The sequence below is a fragment of the Rattus norvegicus genome, chromosome 1, assembly GCF_036323735.1.
Source record: "Rattus norvegicus strain BN/NHsdMcwi chromosome 1, GRCr8, whole genome shotgun sequence".
Lineage (NCBI taxonomy): Eukaryota > Metazoa > Chordata > Mammalia > Rodentia > Muridae > Rattus > Rattus norvegicus.
In genome coordinates this window covers 168,300,102-168,325,869 of record NC_086019.1, presented here as the reverse complement: position 1 = coordinate 168,325,869, position 25,768 = coordinate 168,300,102, and the positions used below count along the sequence as shown (strand labels likewise).

The 25,768-nt window shown below is 38.5% G+C and overlaps 2 protein-coding genes across 2 annotated transcripts; both read right to left on the bottom strand.

The window, feature by feature from the left end:
• Nucleotides 1-2,444: 2,444 nt before the first annotated feature.
• On the bottom strand, nucleotides 2,445-3,404 carry Or56b1 (olfactory receptor family 56 subfamily B member 1). The gene has a single exon (NM_001000548.1). The coding sequence runs from the start codon at nucleotides 3,402-3,404 to the stop codon at nucleotides 2,445-2,447; it is 960 nt and encodes a 319-aa protein (NP_001000548.1).
• Nucleotides 3,405-23,212: 19,808 nt separating this feature from the next.
• Or52p1 (olfactory receptor family 52 subfamily P member 1) lies at nucleotides 23,213-24,202 on the bottom strand. Its single transcript, NM_001000169.1, has one exon. It carries the CDS (start codon nucleotides 24,200-24,202, stop codon nucleotides 23,213-23,215), a length of 990 nt encoding a protein of 329 aa, NP_001000169.1.
• Between the last annotated feature and the right edge of the window lie 1,566 nt (nucleotides 24,203-25,768).

Sequence of the window (25,768 nt, the reverse complement as noted above, 5' to 3'; positions counted from 1 at the left end):
CTATCCCTCACCAGGCAGTACTAAATGGAGCAGACCCTATACCTCACCTGGGCAGCACGGTAGACATAATCTTGTTGGGGGGATGTGAGCAGGTAGGAAAGACCCAGCCCTCAGGACATGAGTGTGAGAGAGCTAGCCACTGCCATTTGTCTGCTATTCAAGATTCGGGCCAGGGAGAGATTCTTCTCTTACGCCTTGCCACTTATGGGAGGCAGGAGAGCTAGCCCCAAGGTCATCAGAGCCGGAGAGCTGCCTTGCTCCTCACCTGCTGCAGCATTTGGGAGAGTGGGCCCTGTACCTTACCTGGTCAACACAGTACAGCTGGCCTCAATGGCATGGTTTAGCTGTGCCCCAGTGCACGAGAGTAGGAGAGCTAGCTCTGCCACTTGATGGCTGTATCATTGGATGGACCAGCTAGGGCAGAGCTAGATAGTTCACCCTGGTGTTATGGGTGCAGGAGGGTGTTGGTGAACTGACCGGCTCAGACACCTCTGTGCTCAGATCCAGAGTTTTGAGATGGCCCACCCCAACTGGTGAAGCATGTAAAGGGCCTGTCTGGTAGACCTCAAGCTGTAGGATCTCTATGACACAAGGCAACAGCAGTATGTCTGAGAGGAATCCCAGTGAAATATTGATAGTGTAACAGAAGCTAGAGGCCTCGAGCCAGACCAATGACTCATCGCTATGAACATTTGCAAGCAAAGAGATGTAGGCAAAATGGTATCATGTGGGAAACACTTTGACACACTATAGTTTCTACCATGAGATTTTTTTTCTTTTAGAGAAGTTGCAAAAGCTGAGGGCATGTATGAGGGAGATTAGTGGGTTGGGTTGCATGATGTGAAATTCACAAAGGGCCAAAACCAAGTCTAAAATGTGCCTTCAGTTTTGAAAATACACAGCAAGGTGTGTAAAACAAACAGTATTTATTTTAGATAGCTCAGAACAATAGTATGCATGCATGTACATGCACACATATACACACAGGCATATGGAAAGAAGACAACTCGCAACATGGGTATAATACAAACACGTGCTAAATCTCTGTAAATAGTGTATACAATTTCTATTTTTGTTTTGTTCCTTCCTTTATTTGAGGGGGAGTCTCATTGTGTAGCATTAGCTGAACTAGAACTTGCTATGTAGCTCAAGCTAGCCTTGAATTTACAGAGACCTAACTGCCTCTACCTCCCTGGTGCTGGTGTTACAGACAAGCACCATCATGTATAGCAAAGCATTTCTTGTTCTAGTCTTGAAGCATTGTTGTAAACCTGAAATTACATCATAATAAAAACAAAATTTTGTAACTATGTAGCATAAGGTAAATTATTTTAAATATCTTTTCCAAATAAAATGTTATTTTTCCAGGATTCTGTGCTCTTTGTGGATGGTCAGTCTCTAAAATTGTGTGTTCTTCCATCCATGTGAATAATTATTTCCATATTTTAAGGAAAGGCCCTATATCTAAACATGAATTCATGCACAGAGGCAGCGAATACTGTTTTATGGAGGAGATTACTTTCCCTCCTTCAAGCCCTCTCTTACACACACAAGTACACAGATCCACAGACACACACACACAAGAGAAAGGAGACCACGTAACTTAACAAACAGCACATATTTCTTACTAATAACAGAAATTTTTATTATTTTCTTTGTCTCAATGGAAAGATAAGTGAAAAAAGAGTTTCTGGATAACCATGTTCTAAATGGTGGACCACCTGAGAAGTGTACCACGAGACATCCTGCTGGAAATGATGTTGAGGGAGGCTGGAAGTGGAAGAATCAAGGATCTAAAATAAACCAAAATCTCTTGTCTTTTTCACTGCCATTGTTTCAGTCTGCCTTAGTGTCCCAAGCCTGTGAAGCTTGACTCACAGTACATCAAAGTCAATTCTCATAAAAGGACAGAGAGCAAATCTTGAGATGCAAGTGAACAGCAACTCTATATAAGTGGATTTACTTCTTCCTGCTGGGTCACTCACTCATGGACCACCCAGCACGCTCTCACAGCCTGGTCGGGCTTTGCCCATTGTTTTCTATGTCTGTCTCTGCAGCGTATATTACTAAAGTGATGCTAATTAGGCAGGCTGACTTCACTCCTAACATACAGCTAACAAAGGGCAAGCTTGTCCTATAATTCACACACTTGTTAATATATTGGCTTTTACTTTCATTATACATATAAATCACTAGTTCTGCCTGTAATACTCTTTGGCTGGTCTAGTGGACAGTCTTTCCATATTCTTGAATATATTTATTTAGCTTTTGTTAATTTAGAATGAATGTGAACAGAATTTTTTAATTTTGTAAGTTTTCATGATCATTTAGGTAGAAAAAACATCATGGAAAGGGACTCTCGAAGGCACTTCCATTCCCATCCATAACATCTAGAATATGTTTAGGAGAGGCTGAAGTCCATGTACATCACAGAGAAGAGATTTTTATTTCTTTTGTAAATCCCGACAAAGCACCTTTTGGAAGCCCCGCCTAAGTTCTCTGGTCCTAAGTGCATATACCATAGGATTGAGTGAAGGAGGGATGATATTGTGCATCACATTGAGCAAAACTGGGATGAAGTTGGCCTTGGTCTCTGCCAAGTGAGTTATTGAAATCACTACCACAACAGTGTAGAAGAAGAGGATGAGGATGAGGTGGGAGCTACAAGTGTTCAGAGCCTTCGACACAGCTTCAGCTGAATTGAGTCTGAGAACAGAGCGCAGAATCAAAGTATATGACAATATTATGAGACCCAGGTCACTCCCCATTCCAAACCATGCCAGGGTTAACTGGCAAATGCTATTCGGCCTCCTGTCATCACAAGCCAGGCTTGTTACTCCAAGGTTAGAGCACAGGCAATGATCAATTTCATTTCTCAAACAATAATTCCTCTGGGCTGCAAGCACAGGCACTGGAATAACACCTAAGCCATTTCTCAGCACCATAAACAGTGTGGCTTTTAAGATCAAGGAATTGGTAATTATTGATGAATAGCGGAGAGGATAGCAAATAGCTACATATCTATCAAAAGCCATGCAGAGGAAGATACCAGACTCCATGCCTACAAAGCAGTGAATGGCATACATCTGAGCAAAACACTCAGGAAGGCTAATGACCTTGGCATCAAACCAGAAGATGGCCAGGATCTTAGGCATGATGGTGGTGGCAAGGCCCATGTCCACCACAGAGAGGATGCCCAAGAAAAGGTACATGGGCTGCTTCAGGGAAGGATCCTGAGAGATGATGAGGAGAATGACCACGTTTGTCCCTATTGCTGAGAGATAAAGCAGGCTCAATGGTAGGGAAAGCCAGTGCTGCCAGCTGTGTATGCCCGGGAATCCCAGAAGGATGAACTCAGACACCTGGAAGTTGGAACTATTGAAGTCTTTGAGAGATTCAGACATTTTCCTGTGAGGAAAAGAAAAGACGGGATTCTTAACACTGCTTTCTCTGAGCATAAGTATCATTAAGTGGTGTTTATCTCTTATACTAAAAGATTCCTTTAGCTTTTAAATGAAAATAAATCTGCTGCTATCTTTTTTTACAGCATAGAAAGAAATATTTATGGAAAAAATCAGTTTGTTTCTTATCTGTTATGTAAAGGTTGGTAGTGCTAAGGAGTACAAACACAGCCTTATCTGTGCCAGGCAATCGTTGACCACTGCACTACCCTTCCACCTGCCTTCCCTTCAATAGCTGGAGAGTTACTATAACTAGTTATTTTAATGAGACTTTATTTCTTTTTTAAAAAAAGGAACTGTTTAAGTAATTCAAAAATACTATTGTAACTATAAATATCTACTCACGAAGTACAATACAGTACACAGTTACACAAAGGAAATTCAAGAAAAGCCTCTTTGAAAAACATTTGAAGGAGTGTTTTATTGCTCTTTGTTAAGTAACCTTCCCTTCACTTGGCCCTTTAGCAGTATACAATCAATTCTTCACATGCATGCTGACACACAAGAGCTCCGTGTTAGCTGACAATGCTGCCACTCACAGCAAAGGAAAAAACAGAGGTGCAGCACTGTTAGAAGATGAGTTTATATTTTATGTGACTGTAAAATAGGGATGTAAAAATAAGGTGTTGGAGCATCATTAAAACATGGCAAATGGTTGGTTTTGTTTGTAATTCTGCAGTAAAAATGGTATTCTAGTACTGAGTGGATTTTCTTTATTTGTAGTAACAGCATATATGTTCTCTTCAGAGTTGTTCTAAATATATAGAAGCACTTCATTAAGCCCCATAGTTAATCATTAATACACATGGTTTTCTCCATGCTATTTTAACAAAGAATCATGTTAATTTGAAAGACATTGAATTCAGAGTGTCTGCTAACTCCTTCTGTCAGGAAGGCAAGAGATCATACTGTATCTATACAATATAAATAGATTCCTTACAGTACGTTTTCATTGGAACCGTTGCCAGAAAAACTCACAGGTAGTAATTCTTTCCTTTTAGCAACCCTTATTTCTCATGATATATTTTGAGCCTCGGTTTACTTCTCCAATACTCAGTGGAAATAATAAACAGACGGTCACCTCCATTGCCTCAATTTTCATTAAATTAACTCAGACTATGAAAAAGTGAGAGTTCAGTGAAATGAGTATGATTGGCCTTGTAATGCCTAATTGACACTTCGCCTTTTATTTCATAACTTGAATAAACAAAAGGTATGCAACTGAATTCATATGTAATTGCTTTCGTTTGCTTATTTAGTCTTCAAAAATACCTTTGGCCTTTTTTACTCTAGGTTGAATAAAAAAAGTCCATTAATGTTTTAAAAAGTAAATAAAATTATGTTTTACCTTCTGAATCATTTCAATGAATTGTCTCTAAATTTAAAAAAATCTTTGTTATTTATAAGTATATTCATCCATTCAAATACTATGCTATTGAGTACAATGAAATGGATACTGTGAGCTTGCATAATAAGTTTGTAAGTGAATATATGTCATCTGGTCTCAAAAATATGTACTATTGAAAGAATAATAGCAAAATAAAAGTTGAATTTGAAGAAAATAAAAAAAGATTCTTTTTATTTAATAGGCAGTTAAGCATTTCACATACTTTATAAAACAACATCTTTATTCAAAAAGCAAAAGCACAGAATTATTATTAAGGACACATTTCTTATATTGAAACACTTAAGAGTATTAGTTAACATTATTAATTTTGATGTCATAAATCTTGTTCTTGGAAAATGGAGCTAGGGGTTCTAGTTGACTGGAAAGTCAACTACACAGTGTTCAGTGTATGCAAGTGTACATACTGAAGAATTCAGCAACATTTTAAGCAGAGTCCAGTTCAAATTTGAATACTCTCTTGGAAGTTACTGTGACCTTATCATCAAATCATGATGAACTTCAGAATTAATTCTTATGAGCACAGCTCTGATTGGGCTGATTTTAACATGCAGTGGTGGCAGAATTGGTAAAGGAAATTATTTTTTGAACACTTTGTGACCCCAAATGTTGTCTTAGTAGATTTAGCCCTGTTTGGGAATATTCAAGCATCACCTTCCAGAGGATGTCTAGGGTAAGAGCTGTCTTCCTGGAGTCTTTACTAGTGTTAGTACTTGATCTCTCATTACCAGTTCATGACTTACAAGGTGTTTGTTTTGTTTTTCCTATGAAAAGTTTCATAACTCCTGGTAAAGTGGAAGATGCAGGCTAACAAACAGCTTTGCCATTTAGTGACAAAGGGAGATGACATTTGAATGTGTCATCTGCTGGCTTTCTTGATTGCATTTGGTGTTCTTAGTTTCTTGGTATTTTGGTTCATACTTGGATCACTGAACTAAGTAAGAATCTCTGCCCTTAGTCCCCACTGTGCACACTGCAGAGTGTCATGTGGCAAGCTCAATTGTGGAAAACCTCTATTCCAGGTAGCCTAGAATCAGGCTATCCTGAATGCGCCAATGAATGTGATATTGTCTGCATTTTGTAGCAGGAAAAAGCCCACAAAATAGAGGCAAAGACATCTCTTACAAAGCATTTGGGAAATGGGTCTGTTGCTCTACATTTTCTTTGTCACTGTGTATGAAGACATCAAGCAACTTTAGGTTGAAAAGAACTATTAAAGAAAAAAATAAGAGCTTGGGAGTGGAGAGCTTGTACAATGGTACAAAAAGCAATGAATAAGGCCATCATATCTACCAAGAAATTGGCATTTGTAGAGATAGTTTGAAGCACTATTTTGATGAGTTAAACAAAAACAACTCTGATTCTTTGAAATTACTGAATGCACAGCTGTAATCTAAAGAAGTAGAAGTTGTCCAGCTAAGAACAAAGGTGGAGACTCGACAAGTGATGGGAAATTTGGATCCACCTTCATCGAACCAGGAGGTAGAAAAGGTGAGCAGTGATTTTAAGACCCATGATTTGGAACAAGAGCTGGAACTGATGAGGACAGAATTAAAATGGTCTCAAAATAAGGCCACAAAAGCCATGCAATACATTCATCTCAAAAGGACAAGCTCAAAAACTGGCCTCTTTCAATGATGTTTTAAAGCCATCATCATGAAGCACAGCTCAGTGCTATGGAAGAATGGATGTTATAGACAGTCTATTACTATAGTGCTTTATGCTAATGAATCATCAGGGAGTTCAACAGATTTAGCAAAAGAAGTAAACTTACAGATAACACTTACTTATATGACCAGGGGGTATGAATCAATGTGAATCTTTGCCAACACAGTTCAAGGTTTGATTCTTGCCACTTCCAAAAGAGTATTATAGTGAACAATTTGACTCACGACTCACCAGGGAAATTCAAGAATAAATAAGAAATCTGTTTTTGCAAGATCCTATGCCAAGCAGTGTTATCACACAGATGCAGCTAGAGTTTATCTAAGCATTTTTTTACCTCTTGCTTTCATTGTAACTTTCTTATCATTGCTTGACTTGATGCTTATTCACTGATAACAACCACTAGAATTTTAATCTGTAATTATGAGATACTTAATTTGGTAAATAAACAATGCATCATTATATACATATACACTACATATCATTACATATTATATATCCATTCATATTTTATACCTCCTCCTATCAAAAATATCATAAGCATGTAAAGATTCAAGAAATAAGCTATGCTGATGTTTAAGATATAAATATGTTTTATTTTATGGTCTACTTTGTGTCCAAACACATTCGAAAAGACTGCAAAAGAATTACACAATGCTAAATAACCACAGCTGAATTTTTTACCTTACCTAGCCATCTCATGATCTTATGGAGATAAATTTTAGTTACTTAAGTCTTAATGGATCTATAAAGACAGAATTTAGGCACACATAATGATGTTTTTAATATAGTATCAGACACATTTAGTATGAGCTATATCTTCAGCTCCTCAAGTATACACTGCATTATTAAGTACATTATTGTACACAGATTTCAGAGACTTTTCCTATGAAATAGAATATTCGTAACTAGGGAATAAAAATCATACCCTACCTCATGGACAGACAAGCCACATCTATATTCTGAAGAAACTATGGGAGATGCTCAGAATCCTGGTAAAATTAAACTCATACACCTTCAAATTCTATTGTTTGTCATGTCCTTTATTTTCTCGACCCATCACATGAGTGAAAAGGAGCCTGTAACATACAGACACACACAGAGACACACAGACACAGACACAGACACACACACACACACACACACACACACACACACACACCTTTTTTTTGCCCCACTCACATCCTTTTTCTCCAATGTTTTGGCTTCTGAAACTCACTTAGTTGCACTTGTTTCTCATTTTTTGCGTGTGATTTGCTCTTTTTCCAACAATCTGACCTGTTTAAAACTGTTGTTTTCGTTCTTAAAGTAATTGATGGCTTTACCCTCCCACTCATTGTGCATAAAGTATAATCAGGAATGACTCAGACCAAATCAAGCATCACCCCTTGGCTTTATCTCCATTATATGCTGCACTTCAGATCACTAAAAATATAAATATGTTTTAAATATTAGCTGTTTATAAAAATTATTAGTTTTCCAAGGTATTTTATTCTTAGTACTTATGTCATGGTATAAGCTACTACAAGTTTGTGAACACACACACCATCTGTACCAAATTTTTTAAAGCATCTTTAAAGTGGGATGTTAGCAATTTAGTTATATTAAATATAAGTTTATTCTTGATACAGTAATCTTAAACACAGAACAAAGAAATTGAAGAAAATAATTTCCCTATGGTATTATCAACAAGAAACAGTTCTTTCTTGTGAATGTTTTTTGCACTTATATGTGTGTATATTTATGTGTGGTTGGGGCACACAACTGACACTCTTCATGTCTGGAGGTTATAATACAGCCTTTAGGAGTTAATTCTATCTTTTCACTTTTTGGGTTCTGGAGATCAACAACTTAGGGTCATCAGGCTACTTACCAGCACCTTTATCTACTGATCCATCTCAATAACACCAAAAATCAATTATTAACAAGATAATTTCTCTTCAGATATTTCTCATAGCTTTCATATTTCAATAAGCATATAGTCCTTAGTGACTACTTATGATAAATCCAACATGACCAGAATAATTTCAGCATAACCACACATATAATGTAATGAATGAAAAATGCAAAGAGGTTTGGAGATAGGCTCGTTTTACTGAGATCTTAGGTGAACATTTCAAAGAAGCTCGTAGTATCCACACATCTTGAGAGTTTGAACAAAACCTGACATTTCTCTGAGGCCGTCATTCACTCTCTCCACCTCAGATCACACAGCCTATCTTAAGTGATAGATTCTCATTTTATTTCCTTTTAAAGATATATATTTTATTTACTTACTTATTTTTATCATGTGGTATTTTAATTTTTAATATTATATGGAGTGATTAAATCAAGTCGATTAATGTATCCTTTACCCAAAATATTTCATGCATATTTTTATAGTGATGGATTCTGTTAGCAATATTGAAATTCATAGATCTCAATGTCCAGCTCTAATCAGGAATCTATGTAATTCTTCTAAAAACACCAGGCTATTCCCACTGCCAACCTGAGAGCTCCCTTCCTTGACACCATCCTTCTTCCTTCCAGGGCAGACTATGACAACTGCTATTCTCTCTCTCTCTTCTGAATAAAATTTTTTGTACTCCACTTGAGATATATCTTGTGTTATCTCCTTCCTATGTAAAATTTTTTTCATTTAACATAATTGTCTCTGATTCTATTTGTGTTGTCAAAGATGCCAGAATTTCTACATTTTTAAGGCTGAATAATTCTATTTTCATCATTTCCATTTAAAATGTTTCCCTAGTTGATATTTTTGTTGTGCAATTAAGACTAGAAGTGAGTTTGAACTCATAGAAAAATCATTTTAACTTTTTAACAATTAAATTCTAAATAACATAAAATATGTTTCTTCTATCAAAAATGCTTGGTAATATAAATATTGAAAATGACACAAAGGTTGTTTTTTCTGAAAATAATTCCTGCTGTTCCATACCAACCTGATCTTTTCTAACTTTGTCCTTAGACATTTTCTCAAAAGCTTTACAAACCTCCTTTGTCAAGAAGTGTTGCTGGTTTTTCTGGAAGTTTCCAAACAACATTAAATTTGGAATAAAATACTATGTGCTGGAAGATTTAACCCATAAGACTGAACAAATTGTGATAACTTACTGTCATTATGAGCAGAAATTCAGAGCCTGGAGTCTTAGAAATGGAAGTAGTTTCCCACTGGGAAGCACAACATTTTGATAAAAATCTTTTTCTTACATTAGATGAAGATGTATTCTCATCTGAGTGTGGGACAGAAATCATGGAATCACAGAAATAGATTTTATGGGAAATATTGCCAACTCAAGAACCTAAGGATAATAGGCTTCTGTTAGAGACATGAGGGAGAATGGCCAGTAGAGAAATCTGAATTCCTGTGGTGTTAAATCCCTAAAGTGTAACAAGATTAATTCGGAGATGTGTTTTCTATTAATGTAACCTGACACCTTACATAAATGGGACTAACATTTTCCTTCAGGGAACTGAAATGATCCTATAGTAGGGATGAATTTCTTAATCATTCTTAAGCATAAGAATTTAAAGAACTATAAAATATGTGATTAGAAAACTTCCTTATTGGTGTTCTGTTCAGAAAATTTTCCCCTGTGTGTTCGAGGCTCTTCCCTACTTTCTTCTCTCTTAGTTTCAGTGTATCTGGTTTTATGTGGAGGTCTTTGATCTACTTGGACTTGACCTTTGTATAAAGGTGATAAGAATGAATCTATTTGCATTCTTACATATGCTGACCTCCAGTTGAACCAGCCCCATTTGTTGAAATTGCTGGATGGTTTTAGCTCCTTTGCCAAAGGTCAAGTGACCATACGTGTTTGGTTCATTTCTGGGTCTTCAATTCTATTCCACAGATCTACCTGCCTGTTTCTATACCAGTACCATACAGTTTTTTATTACTATTGCTCTGTAATACAGCTGGAGGTTAGGGATAGTGATTCCCCAAGAAGTTCTTTTATTAAGAATAGTTTTCTCTATCCTGTTTTTTTGTCATTGTTGTTGTTGTTACAAATGAATTTGCAAATTGCTCTTTCTAACACTGTGAAAAATTGACATGAAATTTTGATGGGGATTGCATTGAATCTGTAAATTGCTTTCAGCAACATGGCCATTTTTAGTATATTAATCCTGCCAATCCATAAACATGGGAAATCTTTCCATCTTCTGAGATATTCAATTTCTTTCTTCAGAGACTTGAAGTTCTTGTCATACAGATCTTTCACTTGCTTGGTTACAGTCATAACAAGGTATTTTATATTATTTGTGACTATTGTGAAGTGTGTCATTTCCCTAATTTCTTTCTCACACTGTTTATCCTTTGAGTAGAGGAAGGCTACTGGTTTGTTTGAGTTAATTTTGTATCCAGTCACTTTGCTAAAGTTGTTTATCAGCTGTAGAAGTTCTCTTCAGGTCACTTAAGTATATTATTATTTTCAAATAGTGATATTTTAACTTCTTTTCCAATTTATATCCCTTTGACCTCTTTTTGTTGTCTAATTGCTCTGGCTAAGACTTCAAGTACTATATTGAATAGGTAGGGAGAGAGTGGGCAGCCTTGTCTAGTCCCTGATTTTTAGTGGGATTGATTCAAGTTTCGCTCCATTTAGCTTGATGTTGGCTACCAGTTTTCTGTGTATAGCTTTTACTATGCTTAGATATGGGCCTTGAATTCCTGATCTTTCTAAAACTTTTATCATGAAGGGGTGTTGAATGCTGTCAAATGCTTTCTCAGCATCTAATGAAATAATCATGTGGTTTTTTACTTTAAGTTTGTTTCTAAAGTGGATTTTGGCAAATTGAACCATCCCTGCATCCCTGGGATGAAACCTACTTGATCATAATGGATGATCATTTTGACACCAAATCCAGACAATATTGCAGATGACAAGAAGTGCTTGCTGACAAGGGCCTGATATAGCTGTCTTCTGAGAGGCTTTGTCAGAGCCTGACAAATACAGAGGCAGATGGTCACAGACAATCACTGAACTAAGAACAGGGTCCCCAATGGAGAATTCAGAGAAAGGAATGAAGGAGCTAAAGGGGTTTGCAGCCCCATAAGAAGAACAACAATATCAACCAAGCCAACCCCCCCAAAGCTCCCAGGGACTAGACCACCATCCCAAGAGCACATAGGGATGGACCTATGGCTCAAACCACATATGTAGCAGAGGATGGCTTTGTTAGGCATCAATGAGAGGAGAGGACTTGGTCCTGTCTAGGCTTGATGCCCCAGTGTAGGGTGATGTCTGGATTGGGAGATGAGAGGTAGTCGGTGGGTAGGTGAGGGAGCACCCTCATAGAAGCAGGGGAAAGGGTGGTATAGAGGATTTCTGGAGGGGAAACTGGGAAAGGGAATAACATTTAAAATGTAAATTAAAAAATTCAATAAAAGAAAATTTTTTTAAAATGATAGCTTCTTTAAATGGATTTTAAAAGAAAGTATTCATTCATTCAAAAACAAAGTTTCTAGTGTGTTTGCAAAACATGATGAATATAAAGTGATCACTGAATACATGAATTTCATTCTCCTATAAATTGTTGTCTTGTAAGGGTAAGGGAGCATAACATTAAATGGAAAAGAAGTAAAATACAGAAATGTCAAGAGTTGTATAAATGTCTTAATGTAAAATTACCCAATGAGGCACAAATATAGACACACAGACAAGAACAATAGAAGAAAAATCCAAAAATAAAATCCACATAACTATAGACACTTGTGTCATGAATTGGATAAAATATAGCCTCTTCAATAAATGGTTCTGAAAAATTATATATCTACCTGCTGAGGAACTATATAGGTCCATAATTTTTATCTTATAAAAAATCCAATACGGATTAAAGACTTGGTTGAAAGACATGAGCTTCTTATTTTTCTAGAAGAAAACAGACAAAAATACTTCAAGATATAGACATAGGCAAGAACTTTCTCCCATTACAGATGGTTGTGAGCCACAATGTAATTGCTGGGATTTGAACTCATGACCTTCGAAAGAGTAGTTGGTGCTCTTAACCACTGAGCCATCTCTCCAGCCCAGGCAAGAACTTTGTCAATAGAACTCCAGTTGCTCAGGAAATGAGGCCAACAATTAAAAACTTGCACCTCTAATACACTGTAAGGACATATAAAAATGATTACTGGTGACAATACAAATGTCAACTTCTGGTTGAAACTAGTTCCTAGCAGTAGAAGCAAGAGTCAAGAATGTAGAAGTAATTAGTATCAAAAATATGTTAATAAACTCAAGTAAAACTGAATAGGAATAATGCATTGCTTGCAGGACATGGAAAAACAAAGCTGGAATGAACTAGAAGCTTCCTCTCCAAAGGTGGGTATTCACAATGACAAAAGGTGTTACAAAAGCTGCTGAAGGGAGTTGTCATTAACTATCTTGTTTAACTGTGGGTTCTGAATGCTATTTTACCAACCTGTTAAGCAGCATAGATCCATTGGTGCAATATTAGCATGACGTGTGGGGACAAACCAACCACTTTCTTACTGAATTCAAGGCCTTCTTCACAAGAGCAAACTGATATCTGGTACTAAAGACTGGTCAAGGAGATGAGAGAGAGAGAGAGAGAGAGAGAGAGAGAGAGAGAGAGAGAGAGAGAGAGAGAGAGAGAGAGAGAAGCTGTGGAGGACAATATGGTGGGTGAAGTTAAGATTCCACGCTGTACCTTTACAGATGCTCTCGCTGTCTCTGACTGGAACTTGACCTCCCTGTGGGCCTTTGAGGTGTGTCAGCACTCTCTGGTTTGTCTCTGTACCACTGTCTGTGGCAGTGATTGGGGAGACCAGAAGAAGGTGCTGAATTCATACACAGTTGTGTTTCTACTGACAAGCCACCTTCCAAAGGCCTAAACGGCACTATCATCATGTCATCAGTTGTGGAATATGAAAAACTTTGTTGCTGGGAGTAATTTGTACTGTACTGACCTGGACCAAGAGGTTCCAGAGGAGAAGAATTTCAGAACTTGGCATAAAGATTTTTTGTAATATTTTTGTGAAGAATGTCACTGGTTTTTGCCCTTCTCTGAAGAGTCTACCAGAGGCTAAGACATTGAAATGAGAAACTATAAAATTGAGGTTGCCTTGGAGACTCCAAGATGTCTGAGATGCCAGAGGTGTGGTCTACCTGCTGAGGAAAACTGCTAATAGGGAGTGGAACCAGCCCAAGACAAAGAAGTCTGTTGAAGTCAACAGAGATGAAAAAGGAGTGGTGATCTGAAGACACTGTTGACATCAACCTTGGAGATGCAGAGTTTGCAGTATGCACAGCTGGTTTCATGTCTTGTTTTGGTTATTACAGTTAATTGATTGAATGACTCTCAGAAGAGATTTTGAAATTTGGACTTTTTGCATTATTGAGAATGCTGTAGACTATGGAGACTTGGGAAGTTAGACTAAATGCATTTTTTATTATGCTATGGGTGGACATGGCCCCCATAGACTCTGTTTGGATAAGCCTATGGGGGCCAGGGAGTGGAATGTGATAGATTGTATTTGCTCGGCCCAGGGAGCGGCCCTATGTGGAAGTGTAGCCTTCTTGGAGTAGGTGTATCATTGTGAGTGTGGGCTATCAGATCCACTTTCTAGACGCCTGGAAGTTAGTCATCCACTATCCACCTTCAGATGAAGATATGGAACCCGCAGCTCTTCCTTCACCATGGCTGCATGGATGTGCCATGCTCTTGCCTTGATGATAATGGACTGACCCTGTAAGTCAGCCCCAGTTAAACGTTGTCCTTATAATACTTTCCTTAGTCATCATGTCTATTTATAGGAGTAAAACCTTAACTAAAACAAGAGGAAATTTTTTCTTTTTAATTTTTTTAGGTTCACACATTAAAAAAATATATATGCAAGATGAGCTCTTTTCTGAGTTATATCTTTATTTGATTTCTTGCAAGTTGAGATTTCTCTAGTTGGATATAATCGTAAAAAACTGTGAATTTATATTTGATACAGCCATACATAAGTTAAGATGTAAGGGTTAGATGTGAGTGAGTGTGAACATTGAAGAAGGTTAGATTAAGCTGACTGCTGTTGATAGCATACTCACATACAATGTATAGACATAAGAACAGCTCATAGCTGCTTCGAAAGTTAAAATATAAGCTTATCATGAAACTTCACCTTCACAGGTAATTAATAGGATTGGGAGGTGAGCATTCAGTTGAGGGCACACATAATTCTAAGCAGATAGCATTTGTTGTAATGAAAGAAAAAACGCAGAGACAATGTAACAGTAGACATATGGGAGAAATGTATTTACCAACAGAAACATGAAAATGATTGTCAACAACATGAGGACCTCAACAATTATAAGTTAATTTTCTTTCTCTTGAGCATCAAGGAGAAAATTCTTTTAAATAACTCAATTGAAAACTGCTGATATCCAGAACTATAAAGTAATTAAGCTTCTGTTGCTTTTTGTCACCATATTTGCTATTTATCACTTTGATATTCCAAGCTAACAAAATATAAAAGTATAAACAAAATTAATTTATACACTGTGAAATTATTTATGTTGAGATAAGCTTTATAGTCTTCACAAAAAATATTTAAAATGTAATTATCAATCCAAAGCAGAAAATTGGAAATTTGATATATCAAGCTTATGTTTGCTTATTAAGCTATGGATTAGCAAGAAGTTATGCAGTTAAAGGAATTTAATGTATATTTAATTAATAGGTGTTTACTTCTAATTTGTTTATAAATCTCTCAAGCAAGTATCTAATTGAAAATTCATGAGGGATAAGAAGGTGTAATAAGTAAAATTTGAGAGCCAAAGTGGCAATTCAGTAGGTAAAAGCACTTGGTGCCCAGTGTGATGACCTGCGTTCACTTCCTAGAATCCACATGATAGAAGGAGATTACTGAAAGTCATCCCCTAACCTCTTGAAAGTCACAGTGGCTCATGTTTGCTTGTGTTCACACATACTTGGTGACTCATGCCAATAATTATAAAAAGAAATAAGAATATTTATTTTTAATAATACTTGGAATCTCATGTAAATAAAAAATTGGTCTATTTACAACTATGGTTAACAAAATTGAAGTAAAAAATATTGCTACTAATATGTAATCCAAAAATATTTGATAATACTGTATCACCAATATCTTTTTGCATGAAGACTTCGGTTTCATAGCTAGTGATCAGCTGATTGCCTGACTGATTCGTTATAGAATGTGTAAAGCTCCTGGACATATTAGAAAAATCAAAGTGTATAAGATATAATATTAATGTTGCTAGCCTGAGAATATACTGTAACTCTTACACTATGTGCCTGACTTATATGAGGCTCTGTGTTCAGTCCCCTGTACCAAAATTACAATAGTAGTTTCTGTATAAAATTTGTGAAATAAAATATCTTTAAAAGCTCCCCCAAACACTTGATTTTTGACAAAGGAGCCAAAATCATCAAGTGGAAAAAAGATAGCATTTTCAGCAAATGGTGCTGGTTCAACTGGAGGTCAACATGTAGAAGAAGGCAGATCGATCCATGCTTATCACCCTGTACAAAGCTTAAGTCCAAGTGGATCAAGGACCTCCACATCAAACCAGATACACTCAAACTAATAGAAGAAAAACTAGGGAAGCATCTGGAACACATGGGCACTGGAAAACATTTCCTGAACAAAACACCAATGGCTTATGCTCTAAGATCAAGAATCGACAAATGGGATCTCATAAAACTGCAAAGCTTCTGTAAGGCAAAGGACACTGTGGTTAGGACAAAACGGCAACCAACACATTGGGAAAAGATCTTTACCAATCCTACAACAGATAGAGGCCTTATATCCAAAATATACAAAGAACTCAAGAAGTTAGACCGCAGGGAGACAAATAACCCTATTAAAAAATGGGTTTCAGAGCTAAACCAACAATTCACAGCTGAGGAATGCCGAATGGCTGAGAAACACCTAAAGAAATGTTCAACATCTTTAGTCATAGGGAAATGCAAATCAAAACAACCCTGAGATTTCACCTCACACCAGTGAGAATGGCTACGATCAAAAACTCAGGTGACAGCAGATGCTGGCGAGGATGTGGAGAAAGAGGAACACTCCTCCATTGTTGGTGGGATTGCAGACTGGTACAACCATTCTGGAAATCAGTCTGGAGGTTCCTCAGAAAATTGGACATTGAACTGCCTGAGGATCCAGCTATACCTCTCTTGGGCATATACCCAAAAGATGCCCCAACATATAAAAAAGTCACGTGCTCCACTATGTTCATCGCAGCCTTATTTATAATAGCCAGAAGCTGGAAAGAACCCAGATGCCCTTCAACAGAGGAATGGATACAGAAAATGTGGTACATCTACACAATGGAATATTACTCAGCTATCAAAAACAATGACTTTATGAAATTCGTAGGCAAATGGTCGGAACTGGAAAATATCATCCTGAGTGAGGTAACCCAATCACAGAAAAACACACATGGTATGCACTCATTGATAAGTGGCTATTAGCCCAAATGCTTGAATTACCCTAGATGCCTAGAACAAATGAAACTCAAGATGGATGATCAAAATGTGAATGCTTCACTCCTTCTTTAAAAGGGGAACAAGAATACCCTTGGCAGGGAATAGAGAGGCAAAGATTAAAACAGACACAGAAGGAACACCCATTCAGAGCCTGCCCCACATGTGGCCCATGCATATACAGCCATCCAATTAGACAAGATGGATGAAGCAAAGAAGTGCAGGCCGACAGGAGCCGGATGTAGATCTCTCCCGAGAGACACAGCCAGAATACAGCAAACACAGAGGCGTATGCCAGCAGCAAACCACTGAATTGAGAATAGGACCCCCGTTGAAGGAATCAGAGAAAGAACTGGAAGAGCTTGAAGGGGCTCGAGACCCCATATGTACAACAATGCCAAGCAACCAGAGCTTCCAGGGACTAAGCCACTACCTAAAGACTATACATGGACTGACCCTGGACTCTGACCTCAAAGGTAGCAATGAATATCCTAGTAAGAGCACCAGTGGAAGGGGAAGCCCTGGGTCCTGCTAAGACTGAACCCCCAGTGAACTAGATTTTTGGGGGGAGGGCGACAAGGGGGGGAGGATGGGGAGGGGAACACCCATAAAGAAGGGGAGGGGGGAGGGGGATGTTTGCCCGGAAACCGGGAAAGGGAATAACACTCGAAATGTATATAAGAAATACTCAAGTTAATAAAAAAAAAAACTCCCCCAAAAAAATAGACTGGTCAAAAGCCTGGGACTAAAGAGGACATACCCTCGGTAGAGGAGCTACTGCCAGTATTTTGCTAAATTGACATGTTAAGGCTGTCAAATTGCCTTCTAAATATTTATGTTTATGCTCATGGATTAGTGCCCATGTAGGCTCTGGCTAGAGAGGCTTCCTTTTGAATTAGACAGTGCTTACTAGGGAGGTTCAAAACAAGTTAAGGTGCTGAGAATAAGTGACTATTGAGTGTCCAGCCATGAACATGGCAACTATGTAATATTTTACAAAACTTATACATCTCAACAGAGAGGTCCCAAAAGTATATAACAGCTGGAGAAAAGGTGAGATGTTGTAGAACATTGTCTTCTCTTCAGGACATGCCCACTGTACCTGGAGCTCCTACTGACTATGGTAAACTACCCAAGATTGAGCCCATCAACCTTCCATCATAGGGTGGGGAAAAACTCAAGTGGTCCCACCCTTCTTTGAGTGTATGTATATATAAACACACACAGAGGTACACATATGTGTGTTTATGCATGTGTCTATGTGCATATATGTAAACATACATATATGTATATTAACATATATATGAAAATAATGACCATAGGTGTGAGCAGTTCAACTGACTGCACCTTTGCTTTCGGAATCTATGAGCAGTTGACTGTTTGGAGCAGTGTGGAGATATCTCTAAGCGGAATAACCACAAGTGCATTACCCATACTCCAACAAGTAGACTTTCACTCACATTCCTATGAGGAATTCCTATGAGTTCACCAAAATGAACATCGTTACAGATATAGGAGCAGAAGAAGAAATGGTTGGAAAGAGGAAGGAGAGTAGCAGGCATGGGAGGAATGCAAAGGTAATGGGGTGGGGTCAACAAGACCAAAATCCATTATACACATGTATGAAATTGCTACAACAAAGCTCCTTATTACATCTAATTAGTGTGTGCTAAGAAAAATCTTTTGTTAAAGAATGGATAAAGCACATCTGGCCAAAAAAAAAATCAGTGAAATGATTAGAAATAATAGTTTATTATTATAATAAACTCATGAATGCGTGCTTTGTCCAGCAGTCATCAGAGAGGCTTCCTTAGCAACAGATGGGAGCAGGTACAGAGACTCACAGTCAGACATTATGCAGAGAGAGAGAGAGAGAGAGAGAGAGAGAGAGAGAGAGAGAGAGAGAGAGACTATAAATTGGAGGTCTCCATCAGATCCTTCCCTTTAGAAATCAGAACCCCTGGGAGAAAGGAAAGAAAAGATTGTAGGAGTCAGGGAGATGTAGGCTACCAGGAGAACATGGTCCACCAAATCAACAAAGCAGGGCTCATGTAGGCTCACAGAGAGTAAAGGAGCAAGCATTGGGCCTGCATGGGCCTGCACCAGGCCTCTGATATATGTTCTGTCTGTTAGCTTGGTTTTAGTGGGACTGTTAGCTTGGTGCTTTTGTAAGACTCCTAGAGTAGGGAGTGAATGCATCACTGTTTTGCCTGCTCTTGAGACATTTTCTCTCCTATTGGGTTGCCTTGCTCAGCTTCAATTTGGTTGGGGGGGGGGGGCTTTTGCCCTGTCATTACTGAATCTTGTTTTATCCTGTTTGGCTATTGTCTCCTGGAGACCTGTTTTGTTGTTGTTATTGTTGTTGTTGTTGTTGTTGTTGTTGTTGTTGTTTCTTTTTCTTTTCTGGTTTTGAACAACGATTGGATTTTTTTAATTAATTAATTTACCTTACATCCTTAGTGCAACCTCCCTCCCTCCTCGTCACTCAGTCCCTCCCTCTTAGCACCCCTTTCCCCATCTCCCCTTCCTATCTCCTCAGAGGTCTGTTCTTTTCTAAAAAGGAAATGGAGGGGGATTGGAACAGGGTTTGCCCTGAGGAGTGGAGGGCAGGGAAACTGGTTGTAATATACGAGAGGAGTCCATTTTCAATTGTAAAAAGGCTGGTTACAGGCGAAGACTATAACTCAGTGGCAAAACACATGCTTAGTGAATGAAAGGTATAAGACAAAGCTTGATCTCTATCAACACACACACACACACACACACACACACACACACACACACACACACATTGATTAAAGCAATGGGAAATTTGGTAAAAGAGCTATAAAGAAAATGTGCCAGTCAGAACATATGAAACTCAAGAAGGATGACCAAACTGCGGATGCTTTACTCCTTGTTTAAAAGGGGAATAAGAATACCCTTGGGAGGGGATAGGGAGGCAAAATTTAGAACAGAAGCAGAAGGAACACCCATTCAGAGCCTGCCCCACATGTAGCCCATACATATACAGCCACCAAACTAGATAAGATGGATGAAGCAAAGTAGTGCAGGCCGACAGGAGCCGGATGTAGATCTCTCCTGAGAGACATAGCCAGAATACAGCAAATACATAGGCGAATGCCATCATTAAACCACTGAACTGAGAACAGGACCCCTGTTGAAGGAATCAGAGAAAGGACTGAAAGAGCTGAAGGGGCTTGAGACCCCATATGAACAACAATGCCAAGCAACCAGAGCTTCCAGGGACTAAGCCACTACCCAAAGACTATACATGGACTGACCCTGGGCTCCAACCTCATAGGTAGCAATGAATAGCCTAGTAAGAGCACCAGTAGAAGGGGAAGCCCTTGGTCCTGCCAAGACTGAACCCCCAGTGAACTAGATTGTTGTGGGGAGGGCAGTAATGGGGGAAGGATGGGAAGGGGAACACCAATAGAGTAGGGGAGGGGGAGGGGTTAGGGGGATGTTGACCTGGAACCGGGAAAGGGAATAACAATTGAAATGTAAATAAGATGGGGAAAAATTTAATAAAGATGGAAAATAAATAAATAAATAAAAAGAAAGAAAGAAGGAAAGAAAGAAAGAAAGAAAGAAAGAAAGAAAGAGAGAAAGAAAGAGAGAAAGACAGAAAGAAAGAAAGAAAATGTGCCAGTGAATTCAGACAAATTGTTAACCCAAGGAATAGCAGTTGATGATGGGATGTGCTTCTACAAGTGCACTCTAGGCTTTCTTGAAATGATACGACAAGAAGTGAATACAGAAACAGGGGAAGAAGTAAAGGTTATAGATGTCAAAAGTTCATATAAAAATCAGAATTTTTATTAATTGGATATTTTATTTATTTACATTTCAAATGTTGTCTCCCTTCCCCACCTCTCCTCCACAAACCCACCATCCCATCCCCTTCCCTGCCCCTCTAAGAGGGTACTCCCCACCCACACACCCACTCCTGCCTCACCCCTCTAATGTTCCCCTATATTGCAGCAACAAGTCTCCACAGGACCAAGGGCCTGCCCTCCCATTGATGCCTGATAAGGCAATCCTCTGCTACATATGTAGCTGTAGTGTTGGAATCATTTTATCTAATTCTTGGGGCAGAAATTGGTATAGATCTTAAGAATGGAGAAGAGTATTGTAGAAGGCAGCTGAATGTATAAAAATGCATCACTGCAAAACATACAAGGAGTAAAACCACAAACACCGAGCTTTGAGAATCCCATTATGATGCGAAGTCATGAGCATGTAGGACTGCTGACCTGTGCACTTGTAGCAATTTATCAGAAACATTGCAAGCCCAGGACCAGAACCAAAGACACAGAGCACAGGGTTGCAGAAATAGGATTGGGAACTTCAGTGCCAGAAAAAAAATACCAATCTGGATAATAAGAAGCTTACTCAGTTGAAAAAATGCCATATTTTGAATTATATATTTGTAGATATTGAGACACAGTATTGCTATATAGCACAAGCTGGTCTTAAACTTGTGATTTTAATGCCTCCGTTTCTCAAATGCTGGGATTAGAAGCCTATGTGACCATAACCAGCTGGAAAAGGACACAATTCTTAAAAGAATGTTAAGGTTATCTCAATTTGAGGACTAAACACAAAAATGAAAATCCATGACAGTCCGTGTATTGCTTTATCTTACCATTGACTAGTATAATGTTTCTTTTTCCCTTAAAAATGGCTATTAAATTAAAATATGTGCCAACCATTTTCTCTGCTGGTCTGCAGAAGCAAAATACCAATAATTATTTTCTCAAACATGCAAACTTTCAATAGATAGGTCTTGTTTTTCTCTTTCAGGACTCATGCTGAATGCAGTCTGAGTGCAGGGGAATCTGTAAATGTCTAGGGTCTCGTGTGACATCTACACAGAACAACAGGATGACAAGCAGGGAATGCCTTTCGTCAGTGGACTCGGTTTAAAGCTGCTTTTTCTTAGTAGCATGTAATACACCAACTACTCGAAGTTACTCCTCTGGAAAACCCAAAGTGTTTGTGTGTCCAGTTTCTAATCCTAGTTTCACTGATGCAGTTAAGAACTCTTTACCAGGGTCTGGAGGGGTGGTTTGGTGGTCAAGAGCTTCCTGCTCTTACACAGAACCCGGGTCCAGTCCCTAACACCCATATAGTGTGCTCAGAGCCCTCTCTACCTCCAGACCCACAGAATCCAACGCCTGCTTCTGGCGTCCACAGAAAATGCATGGAGGGGTCACACAGAAATACATGCAGATTCAACACTCATACACATAAAAATAACACAACAGAAATTTTTGAGAAGAACCTCTTAGCACATGCAGTTAGCTAAGATTGAAATTGTACAATTTTCCTTATAAAAGAGAAATTGATTGGGTGAATAAAAAATAGTGTTTGGGTAAGTAATTATTTTTTTCCAAGTTCAGAAGATAAAATCGATAATTTTGCAAAGTTACTCTTAGTGATCTTATAGAAGTAATCTGAAATATAAGCCCATATTATTGTGGATAATATATAAGGGCATTTGGTTTTGTATTCATTCCCTAGAAGCTGGAGAGCTGGAGCTGTGTGTGAGACAGGCAACTTGAAGTTAGAAATGAAAGTATGTCCTGACCTCTCCAGTACCCTCATCCACAGAGTTTCTGAAGATTTTCTGCTAAAGTATTCTCAGCTCGAGTTCTGTACAGCTGCTCACCCAGATGTGGTTATTGGCAATTCGCACCTCTCTTCCTCACTTGAGGAATTAACCGGCAAAGGCTGGATGTGCAGAGAAACATAAGCATTTCCTTGCTGTTCTTTACCTGTGACTCTCTTGTCCTGTCTTCTGGATCCTTCCAAATGCTGTGAATTTGAAATTTATGCCTGGGGTGCTGGAAGAGGTCCAGGAAGTGTGGGAACCCCATGGCTCTGCAGAGGTCTTCTGAACTTTGTAATCCCTTCCAGCACAGGCAGCGGTTTTTTTTTTTTTCTGTGTCTAGTTGCTATCCAGTTGGAAGACTGTTATGTTACACTCCTCCAGACCAAAGAGAAGAAGCACAGAAATCTTTTCCCTCCTCTGTGATTTATGGTTATTATAAATGAACAGAAGTTTTCCAGAGGATCTTATCCTAGCATTAAAATATGTTTTCAGGTTCAAATACTGAGAATTTTTTAATCTTGAAAAACTATGTGTTTTTTTTTAATTTTCTGCACTCTATACTATCCTCCATAATTACTTAGATATCTTCAGCCTAGTTCCCTGTCCCCACTGAAACACCTTGGCAACCCTCTCACGAATCTCCCTGGTCTTGACTCCATATACCACAGGGTTAAGAGCCGGTGGGAAAAGCAGATAGACATTAGCCAAAAGAATATGAATGTGGAGTGGGACGTGGTGGCCAAAGCGGTGTGTGAAAAAGGAAAAGAGGGCTGGTGTGTAAGAGATGAGGATGACGCAGACATGGGAGCCACAGGTACCTAAGGCTTTGGACCGGGCTTCCTGGGATGAGAGGCGAAAAACAGCTTGCGCAATGAGGGCATAGGAAAGACCGATGCAGAATAAATCAACCCCAATGACCAACAGTGCAGCTGTCAGCCCATACACACGATTAGGCCTGGTGTCTCCACAGGCCAGCTTCACCACAGCCATATGCTCACAGTATGTGTGTGGGATCACATGGCTTTGGCAGAAGCTCAGGCGACCAATGAGGAAGGGACATGGAAGCATGAGCAGGGAGCCTCTCATCATAGCTACTACCCCAATGCGAGCAATGATGGTGTCAGTGAGGATGGTAGAATAGCGGAGTGGGTGGCAGATGGCCACATAGCGATCAAAGGCCATGGCCAACAGCACGGTGGACTCCATCATGCAAAAGGCATGAATGAAGAACATCTGTGCCAGGCAGGCAGAGGCAGAGATATGGCCAGCTCCACACCAGAGAATAGCCAGCAGTTTTGGTACTGTGGAGAAAGAGGCGGCCAAATCAATGGTTGATAGCATGCATAGGAAGAGATAGACGGGTTTGTGCAAGGTTGGCTCCGTGGCAACAACAACCAGGATGGTTATATTGCCCATGATTGTGGCAGTGCCCAGACAGCACACGGGAAGTGAGAGCCACATATGGAACTGCTCTAGACCCGGGATGCCCAAGAGAAAGAAGATAGAAGGATCCAGATCCGTGTGATTAGGAGCGTCCATGGTCTGGCCTGTGGTGATGGACATCGTCTCTGGTCAGAAAACCCCACACCATATCATATTGCCTGGAAAGACAGTATGGGATAGATAAATAAATGAGATTACAATAATTTTCCCTAGCTATAGAATGTTTGGGAAACTATTATTCTTAAAATGACAGTCATAATAATCGTAATTATATTTATTTCCTAGAATTAGGGAATTTTATGTGAAATATTTGCATAATTATGACATTTGTCTGTGTAACAAAATAAGTCACTACCATGATGGGTTTGAGTAAGTATTAAGTGAACTACAATTTCAGTCTAGCTAATAGTTCTTATTTTCAAGGAAAGAAATGCAACCCCTACTCGAGGGATGTAGCTAAGTGCTCATGCAGTATAGGAAAATGTTAATTTGGGGCCATCAGTCCTGAAAACACAGCTCACTAGTCAAGAGGGACAACATTTTTCATAGTTAAATTAAAACGGTTTCCGACTTTGGATCTGGTTCTTACTAATTAGTTTTCAAGTTGCACCAGTGGTTGCCTCTCTTTTCACTAATCCATGAATATGTGTGTGTGTGTGAGTGCAAATGTGTTTTTGTTTGCACACATACTTACATTGTCTACTTAGTTTTTTAATTTCCAATGAAATGCCTTCTCCTGTTTATAGTACAGTTAACCCTCTTTTATATTTTTGAAGGAAAAATTTCGCCTTTACCCTTCCTTCCTCAATCCTCTACTGTTACTCTAGCTGCAGTACATGGTTGTTTGAAAGAAAAAGTATCATCAATCCTACCATTCTTATTATTCCATAATGGCAAGAAGTGATTTTCTAAAGTTACCTTAATTTGTACCTGGATAATGATGACTCACCTTTGTGAAAATCATTCTGCCTGACAGTTTTCAAAGAAGAACAAGAGGTTCGATGCCTACAAGTCTAAGTGCTCTTATTCAATCGCAGTGAGCAATACTGTATATAACTGTATATATAATACTGTGTATAACTGTATATACAATACTGTGTATAACTGTATATACAATACTGTGTACAAATGTATATACAATACTGTATACAAATGTATATACAATACTGTATATAACTGTATATACAATACTGTGTATAACTGTATATACAATACTGTGTATAACTATATATATATACAATACTGTATACAACTGTATATACAATACTGTATACAAATGTATATACAATACTGTATATAACTGTATATACAATATTGTATATAACTGTATGTACAATACTGTATATGACTGGCCCTAGCCATCGGAGATGACATAGAAATCATTACAAAAGAAGCAGGATATGTGGGTAACTGAAGACAATTTGTCAGGAAGGAATCACTTCTCTGCAACAACTCTAACTCTGTGTTCCCATTAAAAGGGATGCATTAACTTTCCTGATCTTTAATGGACCAACTAGCTCCTTGGTTATAGTCACTGGAAAAGCAAAATTCTCAGAAAAGATTTCCCTAATCCACAGATGTTCCTTTGCTACACTATAAAGAGCTATAAGAAAAGCAAACTAGGTCAAGAGGCCCAATCATGTGGGTAAAGAAGATCAAGTATTGATATATTTTAATTGTTCATGA